At 41.4% G+C, this 26,045-nt stretch overlaps 7 protein-coding genes across 7 annotated transcripts; 3 read left to right on the top strand and 4 right to left on the bottom strand.

The window, feature by feature from the left end:
- Positions 1-7,978: 7,978 nt before the first annotated feature.
- On the bottom strand, positions 7,979-8,791 carry N7503_001336 (GPALPP motifs-containing protein 1; the record flags this gene model as incomplete). The annotated part of the gene is made up of 2 exons (XM_057060883.1): positions 7,979-8,176; positions 8,252-8,791. 2 exons carry the CDS (start codon positions 8,789-8,791, stop codon positions 7,979-7,981), a joined length of 738 nt encoding a protein of 245 aa, XP_056924845.1.
- Positions 8,792-9,226: 435 nt separating this feature from the next.
- N7503_001335 (uncharacterized protein) lies at positions 9,227-11,038 on the top strand (the record flags this gene model as incomplete). Its single annotated transcript, XM_057060882.1, has 1 exon — positions 9,227-11,038. One exon carries the CDS (start codon positions 9,227-9,229, stop codon positions 11,036-11,038), a length of 1,812 nt encoding a protein of 603 aa, XP_056924844.1.
- A 640-nt stretch (positions 11,039-11,678) lies between these two features.
- N7503_001334 (uncharacterized protein) lies at positions 11,679-14,499 on the bottom strand (the record flags this gene model as incomplete). The annotated part of the gene is made up of 4 exons (XM_057060881.1): positions 11,679-11,689; positions 11,752-11,855; positions 11,938-13,058; positions 13,129-14,499. The coding sequence occupies 4 exons, from the start codon at positions 14,497-14,499 to the stop codon at positions 11,679-11,681; spliced, it is 2,607 nt and encodes an 868-aa protein (XP_056924843.1).
- Positions 14,500-15,520: 1,021 nt separating this feature from the next.
- Positions 15,521-18,056, top strand: N7503_001333 (putative actin binding protein; the record flags this gene model as incomplete). The annotated part of the gene is made up of 4 exons (XM_057060880.1): positions 15,521-15,719; positions 15,776-15,963; positions 16,033-17,913; positions 17,970-18,056. The coding sequence occupies 4 exons, from the start codon at positions 15,521-15,523 to the stop codon at positions 18,054-18,056; spliced, it is 2,355 nt and encodes a 784-aa protein (XP_056924842.1).
- Positions 18,057-18,391: 335 nt separating this feature from the next.
- Positions 18,392-21,181, top strand: N7503_001332 (dynamin-related GTPase DNM1). The gene is made up of 3 exons (XM_057060879.1): positions 18,392-18,627; positions 18,691-20,664; positions 20,751-21,181. The coding sequence occupies exons 1-3, from the start codon at positions 18,529-18,531 to the stop codon at positions 21,063-21,065; spliced, it is 2,388 nt and encodes a 795-aa protein (XP_056924841.1). The 5' UTR covers positions 18,392-18,528; the 3' UTR covers positions 21,066-21,181.
- A 419-nt stretch (positions 21,182-21,600) lies between these two features.
- On the bottom strand, positions 21,601-23,090 carry N7503_001331 (uncharacterized protein; the record flags this gene model as incomplete). The annotated part of the gene is made up of 4 exons (XM_057060878.1): positions 21,601-22,598; positions 22,659-22,675; positions 22,743-22,768; positions 22,851-23,090. 4 exons carry the CDS (start codon positions 23,088-23,090, stop codon positions 21,601-21,603), a joined length of 1,281 nt encoding a protein of 426 aa, XP_056924840.1.
- Positions 23,091-23,378: 288 nt separating this feature from the next.
- N7503_001330 (uncharacterized protein) lies at positions 23,379-25,933 on the bottom strand (the record flags this gene model as incomplete). Its single annotated transcript, XM_057060877.1, has 2 exons — positions 23,379-25,142; positions 25,232-25,933. The coding sequence occupies 2 exons, from the start codon at positions 25,931-25,933 to the stop codon at positions 23,379-23,381; spliced, it is 2,466 nt and encodes an 821-aa protein (XP_056924839.1).
- Between the last annotated feature and the right edge of the window lie 112 nt (positions 25,934-26,045).

The following is a 26,045-nucleotide window of genomic DNA, read 5'->3' as shown; positions in this document are numbered from 1 at the left end:
GCTTATTTCTTATCTATAAGAATTATCTATAAATAGAGAGGATTAATTAAGTAATTCTTATATATCTTTATAGAATTCTTACTTCTTACTATTTATAAAGATAAAGCTAATAAAGAAGGAGGTTCTAATAGAGATTAAGCTAATAATATTAAATAAGGATATTTAATATTTATTAGGCTTATATATATAGTTTATAAAGAGTAATTCTACATATATAGAAGAAGCTTCTTATATAATACTTATTATTAATATAATAGTAAAAGATCTAATCCTTTATCTTAAGGAGCTCTATAAATATAGCTTAAATAAGAGTGTATTTAATAAGAAAGTTAAATCGCTTTTTATTACTAAAAATTATATATATAATCTAATCTTACTAGAGCTTAGGGGCTATAATTACTATCTTTTATTTTATTTTAGTAATCTAGTATATATACTAGATACTTATTAATGATAACTTATAATTATAAATAGAATACTAAATATTAAAGGCCTATATATAATATCTATACTATTAGTATATAGATATGATAAAAGAATAGTCTTATATAAGGATTAACTACTTATATTACTACTTATTTAGTAATATTATATTAATATATATATATCTATAGGTATAATAGAGATTAGTAGATATTAAGATCTTATTATAGAAGTAAGAATATAGCTTAGTAAACTTATTTACTATATTAATTCTAAGCTTAGATATTATATATAGCTTTAGATAGAGTAGGGATTATAATTATATAAGTAAAATACTAGTATTAGCTTATATAAGGTACGCTAATTAAATATGGTTAGAAAGGGGGTTTCTATATTAATAATCTTATAATTAATTTAATTAACTTTATAAGGATTACTAATTAATAATACTATATAAAAAAGCTTATTATATAGAATAGTAGATATAATACTGAAATTCAGAGCTCTAGAATAGCGTTCAAATTATATAGTTTCCATATAGTTTACTATATAAACTTAATTACTAAGTACATTTAGTAGAGACTTTTTTTTTAATAAAGGCGATAAGAAATATAGGCTAGAAAAAAGATAAATAAAGATAGAAAACTTCTATTTTAATAAGGCGGGATAGATATTACAGTACAATGTCTAAGAATTTAGTAGAACTAAATTTTAAATTATATAGGGGTAGAGTAGTATTAAACTCCTAGATATATTATGATCTAAATATAGTTAAGTAAATTTTTAGATTAGAATATAATAAAATAAAAAGTTTATTAATCAACTAAAGTAGAAGATATACTATATCTTATTTTAAGTTATTAGTTTCTAGTTTAATAGATAATCTAAGATTAAAATAAGCTAAAAGTAAAAAGGTTAATTTAGAACCTTCAATCAGCTTCTAAAAGACTTCTTTTGAATTTTAATAAAGTGTATAAACTAAGCTTTTTTCTATTTTTCTTTCTTTCTAGAAAAGAAATAAGAGATTATATAATTTAAAAGAACATTCAAATATAAATCTATAGTAAAGATTATAAAACCTTATAAAGATATGAATATCTCTAAAACTCTTAAACTTTAGCTAAGAAATAACAGATTTTCTTTTTCTTAATCTATCAAAATACCCTCTATTAAGCTAATATATTTGAAAGATTTAATTCTAGATTAATAGAATATATACTTTAATAGCTTAATATATAGCTAAGCTTTTTATAAGTACTTTAGTATTTACTTGATATGATTTATATATTTATTCCTTATTCTAAAGAATATAAGAATATTACATAAATCAATAATATAATATATATATAGAATTATAAAATATAATAGATATATTAATTAATCTAAAAGATATAATTATATATTTATGTTTAAAGTAGCTATATTAGACTTAAAATAATATATATCTTATATATCTAATTATATAAAATGCTAAAAATAATCTATATAAGATCTCTATAATAAATTATTAAAAATAGTGATTCTTTCCTAAAATCTTAATATATAAATAAAGAGCTTTCTTAATTTTAATATTAAAAGAATAGAAGCTCTTATAGACCTTTTTTAAAGATTAAATCTATTAAACCTTTTAGATTTTCTACTAAATAATCTGAAGGTATTTTTAGTTTATTTTAAAATAATAAATATATAGGCCTATATAAGGGTTCAGAATCTTTAATTAGATTAATTAAGTAATAATATACCTAATTACTAGATTAAATCCTAAAAAGTTTCTAACAAGATAGATTTATATTTATAAAATTTAGATAGAAATAATACTTTATTTATTATAGTATTATTCTAATCCTAAATTAAGCTTACTTTAAGTTGACTTCTCTTTTTCTTAAATAATAGTCCTAGAGTTATAATAAAAATTAAGATATAAATCTAATTTTTATAAGCTTTTATTAACTAATAAGCTATTATAATTCTAAAGATACGGGGTTTTTTTTAATTACTATTTTCTCTTCTATAGTAATAGATAAATTTTTAGTTTAGTTGGATCTATTATTAATAATAAAAATAGCCTTTAATTATAGTCTAAGTACCTTTTAATAGTATTTTAGACCTATCTTACTAGTTTAAATAGTTTTAATATTTAAAGAATAGATTTCTTTTAGTTCTAACTTATAGAGCTTTTACTATATCTATTATTTTAATAAATAATTAGAATTATAAGTTTTATAGACTTAAATTAATACTATTAAATAATTTCTAAACTAATATTAAGTTTAAGCTACTATATTAAGATTAATAAAAGGCTTTTATTAATCTATTATTATAAAGATAGTAAAATACTATAAAACTCTTAATAAATTAAGAAATATTAAAATAGTATATTTTACTTTAATCCCCTTTTATTCTTAAATCTTAATTTCTTAGTAATCACTTACTATACTTAGATATTTAATTGATAATTAAATTATATATCAATAATTAAGATTACTATAGATATAATAAAAAACGGTTTATTCAATATTAATTTAATCTCTTAGTTTCTATTTAGACTTCTTTTATTATAAGAATCTTTATTAGAGCCTTAGCCTTTAAGTCTTTCTTAAAGTAAGTCTAGTTTAAAACTAAAATAATATTATTTCAAAGCTAATTTTAAAGAAACCAGATTCTTATATAGTATAATAACGATACTATTTTAACTATAATATCTAATAAAGATTCTATATAATTTTATATCTTTTAATATCCTTATCTTTCTAAGATAATTCAAAGATAAATTTAAGAGATACTAGAGATTTATAATCTTTAATATTAAAAGATAATCTATTCTTCTCTATTTATATTTTCTATAATTTTTAGATTATTCTGATAAAAGAAAATGTTAATGTAATAGCTTTAATAGGTAATTTAATATAAAACAATATCTTGTTTGTATTAAATAAGATTAATCTAATAATTAATTTTAGAATTCTAAGTAGAATATTAATGAATTAACTCTTAAATAGTACTGAAATCTAAATAGTTCTAAAATAGAATTTATCTTAGCTATTAATTTATATTTGATATAATAGATTATTAAAGAGCTTTTAAAGCTTTAACTAAGATAATATAATATTTATTTTAATCTTAAATTTAATCATCTTTTAATTTATTTTTAGGACTTAAAAGATCTTAGAGTTTAAAGTCTATTTTATGGAATGATTACGATTAGTTATATACTCTATTATTCTGGTCTTTTTCTTATATAAATCCTTTTAGAAGAAAATATTAAACTTATATAATATAGTTATTATATCTTAACATATATAAGATATTATAGTTAGATCCTTTATATCATTAGAAGCTTTAATATTACTTATAATATCTATTATAGTTTCTTTTAGAGTTTAATTCTTAAATTAAATATAAGAATATTATATTTACTAAAAATACTCTTATAAATAGTACAATTTCTTATTCTATCTATTTTATATAGGAATATATATAGAAATAATTAAGAAGTAAAAATATAAATAGGAGTTTAATGGTACTATACCCCTAATATCAGAGCTACGCCCCTATATAACTAAAATCTATTCTACTATGATTTTCTAGAGGTTCTACTATAATTTCTACCCTATCTTCCTAAAATATAAGTCTTTAATCTTTATCTCCCTTCTCTACCTTATATATATCTTACTATCTCTATTAAGAAAATAATTTCTATAAATCTACTTAGTAATTATATTTATATAGTAAGTTATATAGAAATTATATAATTTTAATACTATTCTAGAGCTCTAAATTTAAGTATTATAACTATCTATTAACTATATCTATATCTATATCCATACCTACTATCTATTAGATAACCTATCTTACTATAGATATATATTGTAAGAATTGGAGATTGATTAATAGCCTTAAGATATTTCTTAAGCTCTTTTATTATATTTTCTATAGCTTTCTTTAAATTATAAGTAGTCCATAAAGAAAATAAATACTTATTAATATATAAAACTTACTATTGTATATAATAAGCTTATTTATATAGTATTATTAATTAATAATCCTTATAAAGTTAAAAAAAACTAATTAAAAGATGATTAATTGAGGTTATTAGATCTTACTTTAATAGCTAATAAAATATCTTTGTATCTTAATATAGATATGTAGTCTAGATAGAGATAAAATTAGATAAAAAACTTTAAGTAATTCTAATATTGTTAAGGATATAAGAGATATTTTTATATAAAATATTATTTTAATAACGTTTTATAATCTTTTATAATCTTGATAATAGCTAATTAATTATTTTAAAGAGCTATAATTTTATTATTAATTAATTAAATAATATAAGCTCATCTAGACGAGCTATATTATCCTTAATTATTACTCTAATTTATATCCTCGAGATAGGCCCTATTCTTTATATTAAGAAAAATAGTTATAATTATAGATATTAATATTTACTTCTTATTTATAAGAATGACTTAGGGATAAGACTAATTAGATATAGTATAGAATAACTTAGTAAGATGTTCTAAAGAGTATATTTATATATCTCTTTATATTAAGATTATATCTAAATATCTACTCTTTAGTAGCTCTTATAGAAAAGCTTAAATAAATATATAATCTATAAGGAATTCTAATTAAAGCTTTTAGTAATAGTTATAAATATCCTAGGTAATAATATCTAAATATAGATATTCTTTTAATATAGAATATCTATATCTTTCTATAATTTAGATAATAATATTAATACTAAGCTCTAGTATACTATATATAATACCCTAAGGTAATAGAGATATAATAATAAAAAGTAGACTTCGGCTTTATAAAGTAGGACTTAATAAGTCCTAAGGATTAAGGTTTATACTTAGTAAGTTAGAATTATGATTAGAGATATCTTTAGTAATATACATATTAATATAATATTTATAAGTAGAAATAGTTAAGCTAAACTATTTTAGGATGATTTTAGTTATATAGGGGCGTAGTATAATTAAACTCCTATAAATAAAAGAAGGCTATAAATTAAACATTATTATATACTAGAAAGAAAAAAGAAATATATATAATATATTATATTACTAGAACTTTCTTAAATATCTTAATTTTAATTAAAGAATAATATAAGTAATAGATAAAAATTAGATATAAGATTAATTCTACATAAAAAGAGAGATTAGTTATTATAAAAGAAGTATAATAACTGATTTTCTAAGATAGAAATTATAGAATATCCTAGATATTCTTTAATAGTAATAAATTACTTCTAATCTAGTATCTAGATTAAGAGTAAACCCTAGACTTATCTAGAGCTAGTATTATAAAAGAGATATTTAGGGTATGATTGTTATAAATCACTTACTTAGCTCTTATTTCTTCGATAATAAGAAAGAAGAAGAATCTCTCTCTTTTGATTATTTCCTTCCTTATTAAATTCGCCTTAATTTAATACCTATCCTAGTTAACTTATATACCCTAGACGTCTATACATAATCTTTGGAGATATAATTACTATGTAATAAAACTTAATCTATAGTATATCTAAGTATAAGAAGGATTAAGAAGCTACTAGTTATATCTTTTTTAATATATTATTATCAAGATTTTATTCTTCTAAGGATATAAGACTTATAAAGATTAAAGAAGTATATTAAGACTGATCTAAAAATAAATTTAGTACGTAACATTACTAGCTAGATATATAATCTTTTTATTATAAGTCTTTTCAAAAAATTTTTAATTTTAATTTTATAATAATCATTTCTTATATTGTATTATTCTACAAAAGGATTTATCTATATATAGTTAAGATATTCATATATATAGTATAGTAATAGTTTTTTTTTAATACTACGTTGTCATTGACACCGTTGGTCTCAGGGTTATTGCCAGTATCTGCAGCAAACATGGTATCTCAGATTTCAAAAACAAAAGAAAAAAAGTCATCACATCATTGATCCAGTAGATCAAGCCAGTCCTGAGATTTCCATGGATGACAAAGGAAGCAGCTCCGAATGGATATAGCCTCTAGATCAAACTAGGATTTCCCATTCTTTAGTTCTTATCTAAATTTCCTTTATTTCTAAAACTTATTAAGTATTAAAACTTTTAACCTTTTTATAGAATCAATTTATTTTAAAATAGAATAATATCCTATAAAACCTAATTTCAAAGAGGAAAGGAAAAAGATACTAGTGAAGAACTATAATATTATATCTAGAAAAGAAAATAAGATAAAATCTTATTTTTCTTACTAAAGATACTCTTTCTATAATTGTAATATATATTATGATTAGCTAGGCTCTAACTATAGACTAAAGATATAAATTTTACTCTAACTCTTAATATCTATCTTAAAATATATAATATCACAAATTATGACAAAGGTTAACTTTTGAAAAATAATTTTCTAGAAATTATTACGTATATTATACTATTCTAATTTCTTTTTAAATAGAGCTTAGCTTACTTTACTCTATTTATATAATCTACATTTATTAATCTATAAAAAACTTTACTTTCTTAAGAATATAAAAATAGAGAGGTAAAGAAAAGTAATTTCTAGATTAATTAGTTACTTATATCACCTATAATAAATTATTAAACAAAAATATTTTAATATCTTAAATTGTAATATCTTTTCAGTTCTATGGTAAATTTAAAATAGAGTAGGAATAAACTAGAATTTTCTAAACTAAATTATTTAAAGATATATCTTTTATCTTTTAGGTTTTCTATCTTTTTTGATTATTTTCTAAGCTTGTTCAATGTTATGATTACTTTTTAATGGATTGAGATCGTTTTTTCTAAATATTTAAACTAGAACTTATTCTAGATATAGATAATAGAATAATATATATATACTCTTAACTTACTATCTTTTAGATACTCTAAGATAAAAGAATTAGAAATCTTAAGAAACAAAAGGGATAAATAAGAAAATAATAGTAAGTTACTATTAAATTATACTAAAAACACAGGTATTATATAACATAATCCCCAAGCGAGTTAGATATTATCTTAGGTAGGGGCATACCATAAACAGCAAGAAGAATGAATATACCTAAAGAGAGGTTTTGAAAGATAATGGTTGAAATGTCGAATTATGATTAATCGAATGTATTATATACATGTTTTAGGATGGCCAGGCCAACTAGGTGTCTGGCTCGCTAGGGAATTACGTTATATTATATATTGTTGTATTATGTACTTGCAATAATAATAGTTTTTCTAGATTATCTTCTAGAGTACATTAACTATCTCTAGATCTTAGAAATCATATTATAGGATTGTATCTTAATTAATATATCTACTATATTGTGAATTTAAGTATACTCAAAATTTGGCATCCGTTTTTAACCATGACCAGGCGGCCTATTCGATGTTTAGATTTGAGTCATCTGACTGATATACTACAATACTCGAAAACCTCAATCAGTATATGATCTCTATAACTATACCTTATATATATAGCTTGAAAATTCGTAGATTGGGTATTACCGTATTTTGTTTAGAGTTTTCTTTTCAGATTTAGATGTAGTGGTGGCAGCTTTATTGTTGTCTAGACCTAGAGAAAACTCCCCTTGCTAAAACGCGAGCTATAGTCGCTGGCTCGATTCACCATCTCTCGGCGTTGTGCACTAGAGATCTTGGATGATATCCCCATGTCCTTTTCCCGATCGAAAACCCGCGAAGATGGGTCATCCTCTACCTCCTTACGCTCATGATCTGGTTTTTCTATACGGGTGGCTTTCTTAGTTTGGCCCTATGGAAAACAGAAACAGCGTTAGCATGATCTTCTAGATGTGAAAAAAAAACACCACCAATGATGGGTGCTTACATTAAATCTTTTGATTTGCTCTTCCATGGCCTGAGCTCGGCGCGCCTCAGAGTTAGAGGATGGTTTGCTTGGACTTCTAGAATGGGTCCCCACGCCCATCACCTCGTCTCCAAGCCGTCGCATTCTCTCCTCGGGAGTTTCCACCCAGGAAGAATCAACCTGCTTAGTGGCTGATGTGCGGGCAGACTTTCCGGTTTGAAACTTTCGATTTCGCAATTGCGTGGGATCGATTTTGGAGGCCCAATCGCTCTGCTCAGGCGGATGTAGCATCCACTGATCTCGCTGACTCTCCTTCTTTTCATCAGATGGGGCTGAGCTCGAATCAGATAGTGGTGGTTGTATCTGTTGCCCGGAGACACCGTGGGGAGGTGGCATGCTGGGTCCGAAATCATCATCACTATCCGTTTCACTCTCGGCAGATGAGGCCTTGGATTCGGGGGACTGCGCTGCTGGGGGTAATGCAGGGCCAATAACCCTCCTCTTAGAGGAAGCTAGTTGATCTTCCTCATCAGAAACAAATTTCCGTTTATCGGGTTCCATTGTGCAGGGTAGTTCATACGCAAAGGAAGAGAAGGGAAGGAAGATTGTGGAGTTGAAACCTTATCTTATCGTCCATGAGGTTGATGTCATCTTATCGATCACCGCCTTTGTCCTTATCTGTGTCCCGTTACTTCTCCCATGTTTCCCCCCCTCATTCCTCCTACATAAAAACAAACATCTCTTGGATAAAACCACGAGATTGGGAGACCTTTTATAAAAGTTTCTTTAAAAATTCTTGCTTGCTTAATCTTCTCTACATCCATCTGGGGTCCATAGACCTAAGACGCTTGAGGCTATTGAAATTGCAGACCTGATCTCCGGGCCACACATCCCCGCCCAGAAACCATGCCATTCCACATTGACTAAATTACCATCAAGTGTCATAAAATCAGAGCATGGTTTTCATGGTGTGCAAAAGTTTGCGTGGAATCGAAAATGGGCCACCAGCCTCTCCCGCAAGAATGCCGATCACTATGGGAGGATCCATCAGGAACAGCCAAGCTGGAGTCCAGCACGCCTTCCAAACACGATTCAACCCTGCAAGATGACAAAAATCCATCCGATCAGCAGGAAGAGTCGCTGACTCGCTGTTCAAAGAGGTTCTTGCCTCAGCCAATCGAAACATCATCTCGAAGCTCCAACATCACACCGACCAGGTCAACCCTCGAGAGTAGAGACAATTCGGACACGACCCATGGTTTCTCTCAGAAAAGCGAACCCCAAATCAAGGGCCAGGCACGGCAACGAATTTTGCCTCAGCCGATCGAGACAACTATCGCCAGCCGTCGGGGACTGTCGCGACCGCAGGAGAAGAATCGTTCTCCTGTTGCTTCTGGCCCTAGAAGGTTTAAACCGGACTTAATTGAAACGGACCGTCGCTCTGTGAAGGGCAAGGCCGGAGAGCCCTCTCGTTTCAATGCTCAGGATCTTACTTCCGAACGTTTGGGTCCTGCCTCTCGGTCAACCCCCCGACGGAATACTGCCCCTCATCCCACCGAGTCAAAATTCTCATACGCGAGCCTCCTTCGTCGCCAAGAAACACGGAGGCATTCATTTCGTGTCCCGGATCTGCCATCTATCCCATCAAACAGCAGCGAAGACTCCGAAGACTCTGCCGGCTCACCCCTATCATCCTCGCCAACCAACCGTCCCCAAGGAGGCACGGGTGGCAAGCTACATACTCTGCTCCGAGAAAGCTATGATGGGGAAATTTCCGAGTACTTACTTTCTCTGGCAGCTCGTTCGGCGCAGAAACAGCTGAAGGAGCAGGCGCTGGCGGCCTTCCCAAACGAACAAGTATATGAGCCTGTGGATCATTTTGCCATCGACGAGGACGAGAGTGACTCCGAAGACGAGAACTTCATGTATCCCTCTAAGCACCATCTGAAATCTCGACGGCAATCCTCTGCGGACCTTTCCTGGGAGCTCGAGTATATGCGACAGCACAAGGAAGAGGCAGAACAGCGCCTGAGGGCGATGGGTACATCGGGTAAGCCTAAATTGGCGCCGACTGAACCGAAGCCCGAGCCAAAGAATCTGGGCCCAAGTCCTCCTATGCTCGGGGGTGACATTGTCTTGCCTTGGAGCCTTTCTCCCGATGGGACGCTCTGTGAGAACACAAGCACTAAGAATGATTCCCAGGCAGCGGAAGATCGGTGCACTGGCTGTGGAGGTCTTTGGTGCGAGGAGAGTCAAGCAGACGGTGGACGAAAGGCAGGATTATGGATGGGCACCTGTCGTAAAGCCGATGGTCCCGAACGGGAGTCACACCTCATATCTGGCATCATGACTCCAATGACTCAAGACTACGAATTAGAGCTGAACCTTAGCCCTCGGCCCAACGCCCCCTCGAGCCAAAGTGATCAAAGAGGTCCACTGAGGTCACAATACGGCGTTAGTCCCGTCCTTTCTCAGGACTCAGATGATGAGTTCCATGATGGCTTTGTCACGCAAATCTACAATTATCTATCCCTGGGGTACCCCTGCGTGGCGCGGTGTTATGACTATGAACTCGGTCGAATCTCCGGAATCACTGTGGAAGATCTTCGACGAGATGATCTCGAAACCGACGCTAGAGGTTATGTTGTTGCCCCGGAGAACAACAACAACGAAGTGGCCTGTATACGATGGAAGGCTCTCCGTCTCTACATCCGGGAATGGGCACGGCAACAGCCCAATATGGCGGAGGATGAAAATGGTCTAGAAGCTTGGGGAGTGCCGGAACGAAGGGGTAGCTGGGCTATTTGACACTCTTCATTTTTAGATATCTTGTTTGAAATTTTCTCTTTCTCTTTCTCTTACCCTTGTATCTATGGCCTACCAGCATCAGCATTAGCACCAGCACCAGCATTAGCACCAGCACCAGCATTAGCACCAGCATTAGCACCAGCACCAGCACCAGCATCCAGCCATATTACAGCGTTGTGAACTAAAGCATTTTAACATATCCCGAAACAACCATATTGGCTTTGCTGGTTCAGCCCTCTCTGTCCCATGCAAATCAGCGAGCTTTCATAGATATACATTGTATCTTATCTTAAATCATATCCACACAAGACTGAGAATGTATAGCGTCCGTTGACCCATTAACGCAAATCAATTCTCCAAAGGGGACCCAGCGAGGTGGGCAAGTTGATTGCCATATTAGAATTTACGTATTGGCTTGGACCATTCGACTAGCATCGGGGAGACGAGATATTATATTTGCTCTGCGGACCACCTTGTATAAATTGCTAGAAAGGAAGTTTCTGCTCCGCTGGCCCATCTGAACCCACGAGCAATATCTCAGCTATAACTTTTGGACCAGGGAATCGTTGAAATTGCTATTTATGAGGGTATGGGCCCTTGATGTTGATGCTTGATTTAGACCGGTACAGTCAGGTGTCGATTAGGGCGAAACTAATCGAATCATCCGGAATCAGTTCTAGACTTGTCTCTATTTGAGGTGAACAATGACATACCGTGAGGCCCAGGCTTAGCAGATGCCTGATTAGCGGTGTGTAAGAGACCTGGGGCTAAGACATTCTGCTCCTCCGCAACTGATCCTTCGGAATACCGTGCAATTCTAACGTGATAATTAGCGATTGAAGTCCTCTTCGCTCAACGATGTAATTCTCTTCCCTCTATCGAAGAAGTAAATGACTCACAGTGACAACTCGGACTGCAGGGTCTCATGTCGGAACGCTTCACGAATCTCCGGAACATTGCTCTTGGCGACATTGTTGCCTGCAAATCCTGGAAGGCTGCAGTTTGAGCCCAGCCACCGCTTCTTCAATGAGAGCTCAAATCCACTCTGTATTACAGAGTGCTTGGCCAATTCGCACATGTCAACGGCGCTGAATTTATAGATTTGAGCCGCCACCGAATATTCCTCAATGAGAGGCTCTTTGGTAAAGGCAAACTGCAGCGGGTCATCCGTTGACAACGATACATTGAGTCCACGCTTGAAAAAGCTGGCGCAGGGATTCTTGTCGTAGGTGAGGAACAGAGCGTTGTTGCTGAGAGGGGACATGGCAATGCCAATCTGGTCCAGGTAGTACAGGTACTGCAGCAAAGGTACCTTACGCAGCAGAATACCATGGCTGATACTGTGGCAGCAGAGGAATCCAACAGCGAGGTGATCTGGATCGCCCGCTTCTCCACAATGGGGCCGAAGGACAAAGGTATTGAAACCCCGCTGTTGTCGCCAGTGGTTGAGGGAGGCGATATTAGCAAACATGAAGTAGATCCAGTAGGTATACGGCGGGTTCTGTTTTGTGTTCCAATCCCGCGGGATGGGGTATTTCCGGTATAATCGACGTTCGGCCTTACTCTCATCGTCGACACTGTCAAATCCCACCACACGCTGGAGGAAAACATGAAGTTTAGGGTGGCTAGATGGATCCTTGGTCACTTCGAACAGTGGCTGGAAGACATTTGCGATGACTTGCTCAAAGTTCTCCATCATTCCACTTGACTTGTAAACATCATATAGCCGTGGAACCTGAATCAGCCAGCGGACATTGGGAGAGAACAATTTGTTGTCTACCACCCAGGCAGCGAGCTTGTCCCATTCATCAGCGGATCGTCCATATATCGAAATGCGCCATTCGACCATTTGGTATTTGCTGGATTCCAAGTCAGAGATGACTTCCTTGGTGATCTCTGCCAGATAACGGCCCTTGATGTAATTATCGGTTTTTAGAAAGATCTCACGAAGACGAGACTCGCCAACAGGGTTGTATTTGAGATTGAATTTGTCGAACCGATGGAAGGAATCAGTGTGTGCCTATAGACCGTTAGTGACTTGCTTTCCCCAGATGACACCATGCACTCGTCTGGGGCCAGCAAGGACTTACATGCATGTCCAAAGTATCAATGCTGAGGTCATAAGCCGTTAGGTTGATACTCTCAAACACCTCCCGGAGTGTGAGATGCTTGCCATCTCGAAATAGAACGACTTCGTCGGGAGACTTTCGCATTTTGCTTTTGATGAAACGCAGAAGATGCTTCTGGTTCATGCACGCCGAATGGTGAACATGGGTGTCTACCTTGCGCACGTTGTAAAAGTCGCGATGTGGTACCTTCTTGCTGTCTGCGATCTCTTGATACTCATTCAGGAGCGTGTACAGTTGAAATTTGCCTTCAAGATACGAGAGGCGCTTGAAAGCAAAGCTTTTGGCGGGCCCTTCTGACGAGACATCTACGACGGCATCGAGGTCCATATAGAAATCACGCAGGGATGGGATTTGGACCGTCGGTTCATGCCGATCCGCTGCTGCTTCCGACTCAAACACCTGGTAGACACTATTGCTATCCAAACGATAAGTCCAAGAGGACTCGGCGGGCAGCGGAATCAATTCGTCCATGTCGAAGTCTTCACCGATATCTTGCCCCATCTTCCTCTTCTTCGCGTTTAGATCGGCCGGGCCCCCAACATTTCCAGGCTGGTATTCTTTCCCTTCGTCCCAGGCAGGCTCGGGTGGTGGAGGGTAGATTTCCCAATTTTGACGGTCCCTGGGATCATCGCCGGGTCTCTGTAGCGACAGAGCTAGGTATTTGGTACGTCGATCCAACAAGCCCTTGATCTTGCGATAGATGGCATGCAATTCAGAGGTGATGGCATCTCCGCCCGGCCCCTGGGAAACGATTCCTAGGCCAGTTCCGTGGGAATTATTTCCACTCGACAGGTGCGGCCCTTGGCCATGCGTTATCCCCGAGGGTCCCGCGTGGTTCTGACTCGAGTGGTCGGCCAGCTGGCTACCATGGATGATCCCGTCGGTAACCTGATCTGTAGATGAATCCAGATCCCAGTCTGACTCCACCACCATGGAGCTTTTACCCGCTGGATGGCTCTTATGCCGGGGGCTGACCTCTGTAGCCATTGCTTGAACGTCGTCGTGTGAATCGCCCATGGGGCGCCACGAAGGCACCGGGCTCACCGGTCCTGTATTTTCACCACTTTTGGACGCGAGCTGGTGGTGCTGGTAGAACAGTTTCGCCTCCGCGTGGCTCATTGATTTCTCGTAGGCATAGTCGTAGGTGGCGGTCTTCTGCTGTTGATCTCGGGGCAGAATATCGGCCGATGCTTTTGCATCCGGGTCTTCAAGAGCGGGAGAGCTCGCAGATGTGTGATCAAAGCCTGGCGAGGCCAGCGGTTCAATCTCGACCGATAGGCTGGCATTCCGATTGGGAATGGGGCCGAGCTCGTCGGACTCGGAAGATCCCATGACTTTGGATTCAGGTTTGTGATACACCGCAGGTGAGGGGGAAGAAGAATAGGTGGCCGCGAAGGGAGTTTGCAATTAAGGAATTGCGTGGTAAGGAAAATAGACAATATGATTAACGAGATTCTATTGGGTCATATTAAAGAGAAGAAACAAAGAGGATCTCCAAATTCCTGACCTTTGGGAGAGCAAGTGAGGGGGAACAGGAAAAAAAATTACAGTGTAAGCCACAGCTCTAAGGTCCCACTTCTCGGTGAGTCAACCTTGGAATTCATATACTGCATGATATACATGAGAAACTTATATGTTGGATTTGGAGTTTATTATAGACGAGCAAATAAATACATACACTCTCTGAATATGCCTAGTCTACATTGTTCAATGTTTCTAGGTTATCTACGTCTTGGTATTTGACAAGGAGCTATTGTGGAGCTCTCTTGTTATGGCGATAATTAGAGATCATAGTAGTCAGGAATAGATAACTTGATAAACTATATCAACGGATCTATTTATATCCACAAGCTATCTTGATTCGACTTAGTGACGTGGATATCTCAGTTTACGCCTTAGTCATCGTTCTTTGCGAAGCTTGGAATCCTCTGTGTCATTGTTTGTATAGAGTAGTACCGTAGAAATGATCTTAGTTGTTAGTGATTACAATCTGATTGTGGTGATGATCATCTCCAGTTGTATTAATACATCAGTGTAGAGAACTGATTATCTAACATAATGTGTCAACCTGGGAAGACTCTCTGCGTTGCCTATAGCACTTCCCTTCCGCAGCTTTCCCCTCTCTTCTCTTCCCGTCTGTAACTCTTCTCTCCACCTACACCTGTGCAAAACGTATACGAAAGTGATTATCTTCAACACCTATCGAGGCATTGTGAACCCATCAAATTAATAATTGCGGATCTATCAATAGCTTCGCCGCCGCCCCTTTCTTCCCTCCGCCCTCCGCCCTCCCCCACCAATCTTCTTCCAACCTCGTGCAGCATTACAGCTTCTCTACTTAGCCTTCTTAACTATGGCCTCTCTCAACCTGTCCGCTAACGGGCCTTCGATATCGAAGAGCTATCAATCTGTTGTGAACTCGACCCCTCCCAAGAATGGCTCACCGACATATGCCCAATGGGCCGTCTTCTCCGTCTCAACCCCACTGGTCAATGCCTTCCAACAGGATTCCGGCAACAAGGAAAGTGTGCTGAAGGTCCAAAACACTGGTGGTCAGTCATCCTCTTCCCACATAAACCTGGCACTACCACTCACAACTTCTCCGCAGAGGGTGAATTACTCGATCTCATTGATGAATTCTCCGAAGGTCGTGTACAATTCGCCTACGTCAAGGTGACCGACCCCAACACTGGCTTGCCAAAGAACGTCCTTATTGCCTGGTGTGGTGAAGGTGTCCCTGAGAGAACCAAGGGCTATTTCACCAGTCACTTGGCCAGTGTATCGAAATTCCTACACGTGAGACCCTCCCTGACTCCCCCTAATTTACCCCACACGACTGAGCTGATGGCTGGTAATGCACGCTAGGGGTACCACGTTCAGATTACAGCACGAGCAGATGGTCATCTTTCCCCAGAGGGCATTGTCCAACGAGTAGCAGACTCGTCTGGCTCAAAGTATTCACCGGAATCGCAGGCACCAGCTCCGACGCCGGCGCCTCGGCCCCCGGTCGCTAGTAAGCCGGTCTTCACCCCGACTCGCTCAGGGGGCATCGCCTCAGCACCGGCGCCGGCACTGCGTCCGAAGCCCTCAGCAGCCGTAGATGACGATGGCTGGGGTGCAGATGCACCCCCCGTCACCCGCACTCAACTGGAAAAGGTTCAGCCCGCATACCAACCCACCAAGGTGAATCTGCAACAGCTCAAATCAGAGAACCAATCCCCCGCATCTCAATCGCCTGCCTCAGCCCTTGCAGAAGACAGGGGTAATGTGGTTCGCGGGGCTTACCAACCGATCGGCAAGGTCGATATTGCGGCCATTCGGCGCCAGGCTGCGGAATCCGGCCAGCTAAAAGATGATCGCCCGGCTCCTGTTAAAGGATCCTACGAACCGATAGGCAAAGTAGACATTGCTGCGATTCGTGCTCGATCGCAAAAACCAGAGGGGGCGAGTGATGATGCCTCAGCTCTGGAGCCCGTCCCTCGCAACGAGCCCACGACGCTCCCTGAACGACCGGCGGTCAACCAGGAGGCGGAACGTCTGACAAATCTGCCAAAGCCAAAGGTTGCGAATAAATTCGGCTCTGGTCCCTCGTTCCCTGGTACTAAACCACCTCTTCCCTCCAGCTTAGGCGCGTCATCGACCACCCCGAATGTCCAGATCGGGAGCGCCAGTCGAACCTTTGCGGACCAGGGAGGGAAAACACCTGCTCAGTTGTGGGCAGAGCGGAAGGCCAAGGAGCGTGACGCTGGGCCAGCAGGCGACGCTCTGCCACATCGGCCGATTCAGAGCCAGCCAAGTGGCAACAGCGAATGGAAGAGCGGATACACTGGAAAATCGTGGGCACCTGTCCAGACGGTTCAGGAGAAGTCGGTCCCTGAGACGGCGGATGTGAAGGCTTCCGATTCACGGGATGCGGAGAACGCTCTCCCGTCTACCCATATCCAGGACGTGCGCGATCAATTCGCCCAGCCTCCTGCCCAGCCGATCGCGGTTGAGGTACCTCCATCTGTGCCCCAGGCCAGTCGCCCCGTTCCTGTTCCTGGTTTGCCCTCTGGTCCCACCGAACCTGAGGTGGGAGATGACGCTCAGCAAGAGCTACCTACTCCACCTCCCCAGCCTCGCTCTCCCACCCCTCCGACCCCCCCAGTGCGTGAGAGCTCCCCCATCCGTGTGGCGATTCCTGTGGGCAGCGGGGTGACCGATGTGCACGAGGAGCAGCACTCTCCACCACCAGCTTTGCCTGTGCAAAGCCTCCAGGAGACTGTGCCAGACGAGGAGGATCTCGAGGACGATACTCATGACCTGGGCCGGGCTGCGGCCGAAGCCACTGTTCCTGATCAACACCACCAGACCGAACTCCGTGCTGTGGTGCAGTATGATTATGAGAAGGCCGAAGACAACGAGATAGAACTCCGTGAAGGCGAGTTTGTCACCGACATTGAGATGGTCGACGACGACTGGTGGCTGGGAGTAAATGCGCAGGGCGAACGTGGTCTGTTCCCTGGAAATTACGTTGAAATCGTGGAGGGTGACGATCTTGCTTCTCATCCTCATGAGCAAGCCGCCGAGCCTGAACCTGAACCCATTCCGGAGCCTGTCCCAGAGCCCACTCCTGCCCCTGTTGCCGGCCCCGAGCACCCTTCTACCGCTGAAACTCATAACCCGACTGCGTCGGCACTCTATGACTATGAGGCCGCAGAAGACAATGAACTCAGCTTCCCCGAGGGTGCTACCATTGCGAATGTGGTATGTAGTATCTTTCCTGGATATGATAACTCCAGCCATGCTAATTATAATTTTAGGAATTCCCCGACGATGACTGGTGGCTTGGTGAGTATAAGGGGGCCAGGGGCTTGTTCCCGGCCAACTATGTACAGTTGAATGAGTAAAAAATGGAAGACCCCAACCATGTGTGTAAATAGCTTTCTTGCTCATTATCAGCTTCTGTCGTTTGTTCGTCTCTTAACCATGATATGCAATACGCCTCAAGAATATCTCAGGGTCTAGTCGGTTCAAGACGGTGCCATATCGATAGTGGGTACAATAGCATATTATAAGCCTTACTCTTTGGTTTCTGCTCTGCAGGATACCATTGTATCGGTAGTATGAGTGATAACATCAAATTGGAAGACGTCATGAGCATTACATAACCTGCCATCAGTCAGCATCACGTGCCTCGAAAAGCGGCATAAACAAGTGTGAGACTCCGAGGTCTGTCCGCCCACGCGCGAGGGATCTTCGTTTGTAAACCTCCCTGGCAGTCCGATCCCGCTGATACCTCTGACCTTCTGGTGTCTGTTGCTGAGACTTGGGTGTCGATCTTAAACCTTTCTTCCGCCTCCATCACGCACACATACCAAAATGGCGTCGCTAGGTGAGGATCTGCTCGTCACTGTGAACAAGCTTCAAGACCTGGTGTTCAACACTATTGGAAATGACTCCCTTGATTTGCCTCAGATTGTGAGTGAAGCTGACATGAAGGTATCTGGGATTGGGATTTGGGACTAATTACCTTGGATTTAGGTCGTTGTCGGCTCCCAATCGTCGGGCAAGTCATCAGTATTGGAGAACATTGTCGGACGAGACTTCTTACCACGAGGCAGCGGCATCGTTACTCGCCGTCCCTTGATTCTGCAACTTATAAACATCCCTAGCGAACGTGATGACCTGCCCGATCATGATGAGGTCCATGTTCCGCACACAGCAGCCAGTGTCGCCGGCCAGCATGAATGGGCTGAATTTCACCACCAGCCCGGCCGCAAGTTCGATGATTTTGCGTCGGTCAAACAGGAGATTGAAGCTGAGACGGCACGAATCGCAGGAAGCAACAAGGGAATTAACCGACAGCCTATCAACCTCAAGATCTTTTCCCCTCATGTCCTCAACTTGACCCTAGTCGACTTGCCAGGCTTAACCAAAGTGCCAATTGGCGATCAACCTTCCGACATTGAGAAACAGACTCGGACTCTTATTCTAGAATACATTGCCAAGCCGAACAGTATAATCCTTGCGGTATCCCCGGCCAACGTGGACCTGGTCAATTCGGAAGCATTGAAGCTGGCACGCCAGGTGGACCCCATGGGCCGCAGAACAATCGGAGTTTTGTCCAAGCTGGATCTCATGGACCACGGCACTAATGCTATGGACATCTTATCTGGCCGAGTCTACCCTCTGAAATTGGGTTTTATCGGCGTGGTCAATCGATCGCAACAGGACATTCAGTCGGGCAAGTCGCTCGCCGATGCTTTACGTGCTGAGGCGGACTTCTTCCGCCACCACCCGGCATACCGCAATATGGCCAACCGTTGCGGTACTCAGTTCTTGGCCAAAACCTTGAACTCCACTCTCATGACGCATATCCGAGACCGATTGCCCGATATTAAAGCTCGTCTGAATACGCTGATGGGTCAAACCCAACAAGAGTTGGCTAGCTACGGCAACAAGCAATTTAGTGGCAAGGAACATCGGGGATCACTGATTCTGCAGCTTATGACTCGCTTTGCCTCTTCCTTCATCTCATCCATCGACGGAACCTCCTCTGAAATATCCACCAAGGAGCTTTGTGGCGGTGCGAGGATTTACTACATTTTCAACGAGGTCTTTGGCAATTCTCTGGAGACAATTGACCCCACACACAACTTGACAGTTTCGGATATCAGAACGGCTATCCGGAACTCAACGGGCCCTCGACCTAGTCTCTTTGTGCCAGAGCTCGCTTTTGATCTCTTGGTTAAGCCGCAGATCAAGTTGCTCGAGGCGCCCTCCCAGCGTTGCGTGGAGCTGGTTTACGAGGAGCTTATCAAGATCTGCCATACCTGTGGCTCACAGGAACTTCTGCGCTTTCCCCGCCTGCAGGGTAAGCTGATTGAAGTGGTGTCTGATCTTCTTCGCGAACGCCTGGGACCATGCTCCAGCTATGTAGAGTCTTTGATCTCTATCCAAAGAGCCTACATTAACACCAACCACCCCAACTTCCCTGGCGCTGCAGCCGCCATGCAGTCGATCATTCAGAATCGGCAAGAAGAGGAGCGGAAGGCTATCCTGGCCGAAGAGAAGAGAAAACGAGAGAAGAGACGCCAAAAGGAGCTCGGCGCGGCCAATGGCACTGCTGGCATGCCAGAGGACGAGGAAGCCCAATCGGAATCCAAATCACACAACCTGCCCCTTCGAAATCATTCTACTAAAGGGGCGCGTAGCATGTCTCCCAGTGTGGGCCGCAACGTGGAGAATGGCATCACTGCCACTCTAAATGGTGCTCATGCGGGTCAATCGGCTGGCTTCGGTGGCTCGCACACTACGCGTGACTCTTTCTTGAACTACTTTTTCGGCAAGGAAGGCGTTCAAAACCCAGCTTCACCACCCCAGCAATTGAACCGAATTGCCCACATGAGTGAGCCTAGCATCAGTCAGAGCATTCGCCGCGCAGAAATTCGGTCACCAGTGATGCCGGAGGAGTACACTGCTCCTTCAGAGTATGGAGGTGATGTATCTGTTTTTGTAAGTCATCTCTTCACCCCTCTCCTGCGTCTACGCCTGTCCCCCACCGGCTTGTCTATTCCGGGCTAACTTTCCCTCCTTTCTAGCCTAATGAAAACGCGGAGCCCACTCTCACTGATCGGGAGATGCTGGAGACTGAACTCATCCGTCGTCTGATCTCTTCATACTTCCATATTGTGCGTGAGACTATTGCCGATCAGGTTCCTAAGACCATCATGCACTTGCTCGTCAATCACAGCAAGGATGTGGTTCAGAACCGATTGGTCAGCGAATTGTACAAAGAAGATTTGTTCGGGGAGTTGCTGTACGAGGACGATGGCATCAAGGCCGAGCGTGAGAAGTGCGAGCGGCTGCTGGATACCTACAAAGAGGCCGCAAAGATTGTGGGTGAAGTGTTATAGATGTGCCGGAGGGCGTTTTGGCTTAATCATTCCATAAGCTTGTTTTGAGTATGGGGATATTTTGTGTTCTTTGAAGATGTACAATTACTTTTCTTTCTTTTCTCTCTCTCTCTCTCTCTCTATCTCCATTCTGAAGATAGAAACTGGATGCACGTGCTCGTCATATAACTACTCTCTTCATATGGAGCTCTGATCTATCTGTTCATAATCTCGCTGCCGTACGTCCTAGTGCGGAGGCCCAAGAATCTTCCTGGGCCATATCTAGATAAATGTTCCCTCTGTACCAAAGCACGCCTATATTGGGTATTACATCTAGTGAGGACTCCTTGGCTACGTATATTTATGTCTTAGGCTAGAAAGAAAAGCAGAGTATGGGTATGAAGAAAAGTATAGCATGATCTCATATCCGACCTACAGGGAAAAGAAGATTGGAAATTCAATAGGAGATGATTGCCTTTAGATCTTCGAGTTAAATCGAAGCGGCTGGGTCAACCTAGTATGCTTCAATATAATATTATACGAGCATTTGGTTGCCTCACTGGACCTTCTTAGTGGCCACCTTCCGCAGCCGAGCTCCTTCAAATCCATATAACCCTCCACCAAGGAAGACTAAGATAGCGCCGACCAAAACCCCGGATGCTAGATGATTTCCAAATAGGTAGATTGACAGTAAAAGTGATACAAGCTTGCGAATGTTCAGCACCACGGTCACCGTTAACGAGGAGGATTTGGCCGATAGCAGATGTACGCCTCGGATGCACAAATACTGGGTCAATGCATTCATCATCAGATAAGCCACTTGGATCGGAAGCTGATCTAGAAGCGATTGAATCGAAGCATGATTCCGAATGACCGTCAACAGCGCTGATAGTGTCGTATTGCAAGAAAGATCAGACAGGGCTGACCCATCGGAAATCTTGGATAGGAACGATGGCGAGGACGACACCACATGCCACTGTGATGACAACTGCGAGTAACTGGTTATGAACAATGGCAGAGAAAGGGTGTGCGAATAGAACAACGCCTCCTTCCAGTGATCACGGCCATAGGTCGCATATAGTCGGTCGGCATAGATCCCCTGGAAAGCCGACAGAACCATAGCCAATGCAAGAATAGTGAATCCAATCGTGGTGGTCATGGCGGCCTTGTCCAAGTCGGATGTCATCTCCACGTTCTGACCTTTGGCCTGGGCATCAGCGAGGGCGGCGGCCACCACACCTGCCGTCAGCATGGCCACCGCGAGGATTTGGCCCCGAGAATACCTTCTACCATTGAAGATATATCCCACAACCATGGAAGCGACGGGGCCACCAGACCGGATGATGATATGAAGAGGCACGGAGATTTTATATGCAAAAGCCCAATTGTTTAACATATTCACAGAGACGAAAAATGCGGTATAAATCAGCCATGATCGGAGTGGAATCGCTCGTGGGCCAAGAAACAGGTTTCGAGGCCCCGCAGAGAAGGAAAGGAAATGGGGAAGAGTGAAGATAGCACATAGAACGAATTGTGCGAAGGTGATTAAAGGACCTGTATAAGATGTTGGCATCAAAAGGCCGTGGATATATCACATCTTACAAGAGAGCTTACCTGCGGTAGACTGTTCTCTGAAGCCAGCATTAGAATTTTCCAAGGTGACCGTTTCCCGAATCATGTATGGGGGGAGCAACTTACTTGATAATGGCCTCGAGTGTAAATACCTACGATCGGTGTTAGATATCCCCTCCAATCCTTGTCACGCCTAGATGGCTAGGTTCCACAAGTAGTGAATTGTTCACTCACATTTGCACAGCAGCCCCCAAAGATGAGCGAAATCATCAGAATCATATTGGCCCAGTTTGGTACCGTAGCATGCGCTGCGGCCGCAATCAATCCTGCATCCTTCAAATTGCCGGACACGGCAGATTGAGGCACATATTCAGCAGGCGAAGCTGTCGCAGTGTGCTCGGTAGCTTCATTTTCAGAAATATTGACTTTGTAGGCTTCGGGTCTCCGTCTCAAGCTGTCGCCGTCATGAATCATCCTCGTGAGGGCGGGTTGTTGATGCAGGACGAGTCTGCGGGGAAAGTGTTGACCCCTAGCGAGTTAAGTTGAATTGCGCGGTGGTAAGATGATATGGTGAATTTCTTGTTTATGCAATTGATCCTTCCTTTTGATTCCCTTCAGACTTATTTTGGGGAAGACAATGGAGAGTGACGTGGTGTTACAAGAAGCCAAGAAGGAAAGTTGGAGAAGCGTGTGGATCCCGTGTAGATAACGACTCTTATCAGTGGTTTCTCCGATCTATACAATTTCTACATCTGAATACTCCTAATCATCCACGATATCATCATCACTAAGGTATAGTTTTTCTTCACTCTGGGGCAATCGAGGTCCGAATGAATTGCTGTGCTGGAGTGGCTGTGACGGCGAGGGCAGCTCATCTTCATCAACGTCGTCGAACCGACTCCTTCGGATTCCGGTGATCTGCTTCAATTGCGACATTTCAGTCTCATTATGCCGGATCTGAGTCATATACGGTAATTGATGGAGTATCGCATCCGGACGCGACAGCATTGTCACCGTAGTAGCCGAGGAATGGCCTGCACTAGAAGGTGCATGATGACCGACCTTGAGACTTCGCCAGGACTTGACACCCATGGGTTCGGTGGATTCGGTGGATCCCACGCCGTGTGAAAGAAGATGTGGATTGCCACAGGGATCCAACATGTGTTTCATCCATGAGTCCACAAGCCCTTCAATTTCCTCAGACTTTCTCCATAATCGCAAGGAGGATGGATAGAGCATCTTATGCGCATCACCCGTACGACCTCGCCCGTCCCCAGAGGCCAACCGGCGGTTGACAGGATAAGGCAGACCAAATAACAACCCGCGGGCGGCAACCTGAAAGCTGATCTCATCTTGTCGCATCTTATCAATTCCAGCACTTACAGGTGCTAGACCGGTTCCCATGCCACCTCGCGCGCCCTGTGTAGGCCGTCTGTCAGTACTGAGGATATCACTGTCAGATAATGACTCAATGCACGCATTGAGGCTGTCAGTGAAACAGATCCCATCACAGGAGGGCGGATAATTCTCATGGAGACCACAGACAAACGTGGTGATGTCTGTCCCGGTCTCATCGACCAACGCATCCACTGCTACCTGCGAGACCTTGGGTCGGCGATGTTGAGATAAAAGGTCCGGTGGTGAAGGAAGGACCACTGTACCGTCAGGTACAAGACTTGGATCAAGGCGTTTGTTGTATAAAATTTTGCCCACGGCATGAAATAGCCCTAGGCTCGCCTCTCTTTGTGAAATCATTTTGAGGGACTCCTCTTCCATTGGTGTTAAAGATGTGTCCCCGCGGGACTTTTTGCCTCTCGTTTTGGTTAGAGTGCCACCCCATTTTCCAGTATCATCGCCTTTTAAGCATAGGAACTCTAGAGAAGATATGGCACTGCGAACATCTCCAATCTCGGAGATCGCATCGAGGACCGTTGGACCAGGGATTCGGGCGCGCTTTGAGCTACACGCCTCTTTCTCCAAGATCAAGTGTAAGGCCTTTTGCATGAAAGTTGGGGCGATACTATTAAAGTCTATGATTTTCGTGCTGGGGTGGTTAAACAATGTTGGTCCGAGTAATCGATGGACCGTGAAGTTATCTGATATCGACGACGCCGAGCCCAGCAAGGTCTCCGATACAACCACCACAACCGGTGGGTGTATCTCCCCCAAAGGATGATCCGCAGCAGCCGCGAGATAGCGCTGCAGGGATGCCCGGAAGGCAGCCAGACCAGAGTTTCGACTCGTCATTGTCGGGAATTCTTCCACCAAGAGTATGCGCTGATTGCGAGAACGCGACTTGTGATGATCGTTGGCCTCGGCTGCATCTTCGAGGTCAAGTCCGCCGAAACGATCACCACGGCCCAGGAATTCCTCAAACTGTGTGCTCACGGAGACATAATCTTGGGCCGTGAACTCGGAAACCGCTGGATTCTTCCATTCCACAATATCAAAATCCAGTGGTTCAGAGAGTAGGGAGATGGTGGTCGTCTTCCCGGAGCCAGCGGGGCCTCGTAGAACCAAGAGTCTCTATTTCCCGTTAGCAAAGCAAACAGTCTCCATTTTACTCTTCGAGCTGAGCAAAGAGTCCATGGAATTAAATCCTGGGGTTCGCTCACCTCTCTTCCACGCCCGGCAAATGCATCTTCCAACCATTTTCGGACATCACCAACCTTTCTCTTATGAACGGCCAACTCATCTAAATTTAGTGGGGCAAACCGCTGGGCCCAAGGACGATGATCAACTTTGTGGGTCAAAGGTGGAGGACCTGACTGCCGAACACTGTGGCTCTTGGAATCTGGTGGCAGGATAAAGCGTTTGGTAGATTGATTTGTGCGGCGTGCTGTTGTGACCTTGGGTTTGGAAACCGACGCCCGGATTGGGCCATTATTTGAAGAGAAAGAGGATTTCGGATTGAAGCTGGGGGTTTGGCTAGCAAGGTGTTGTGTGAAGATCTCATCATATGAATCATAGTCATCTTCTATTTCGTCTGCGTCTAGTGTTTCTGTGCCCGATGCGAGAGACCGCTTCGCCTCGAATTTCTGCGACGACCATCGTTGCCCGTCCGTTGCCGGCTGGAAAAAAGTATGAAGAGACTTGGATTTACTTGTCTTCGGGGAATATGCAGGTTTTGATGGAGAGGGAGAAGGGGAGGAGGCGCCGGAGGTGTGCTGAGTCGATGGAGCTGGACTGGGACGCGCTCGTGTCGATTTGGGGCGCGACGAAAGCGCGACAGGCTTAGAGATGGAATTGGATGGATCTCCTTTGGATTCACTTCCATGGACTGATCGACGTTGTCTTTTCGGAGGACGACCATCCATGGTGGGAAGAAGCGGGGAGTTGTGAAAAGGAAAGCGCGTCTGTTAAGGTTGATTGATGACGCCAAGGGTCCACTTTTACCTTTACATGTTCATCCGGGTATACAAAATGGAT

This window comes from Penicillium pulvis (assembly GCF_028828015.1).
Source record: "Penicillium pulvis strain IBT 33274 chromosome Unknown contig_12_segment0_segment0, whole genome shotgun sequence".
In the NCBI taxonomy this organism is placed as follows: Eukaryota; Fungi; Ascomycota; class Eurotiomycetes; order Eurotiales; family Aspergillaceae; genus Penicillium; species Penicillium pulvis.
This window is presented reverse-complemented; position numbering and strand designations above follow the sequence as displayed.

Bases quoted from the DNA above. Each gene is read 5' to 3' on its own strand.
- N7503_001332 (XM_057060879.1), top strand. From the start codon at position 18,529: ATGGCGTCGCTAGGTGAGGATCTGCTCGTCACTGTGAACAAGCTTCAA. The intron at 18,628-18,690 runs GTGAGTGAAGCT...CCTTGGATTTAG, and splicing joins CCCTTGATTTGCCTCAGATT to GTCGTTGTCGGCTCCCAATC. The intron at 20,665-20,750 runs GTAAGTCATCTC...CCTCCTTTCTAG, and splicing joins GAGGTGATGTATCTGTTTTT to CCTAATGAAAACGCGGAGCC.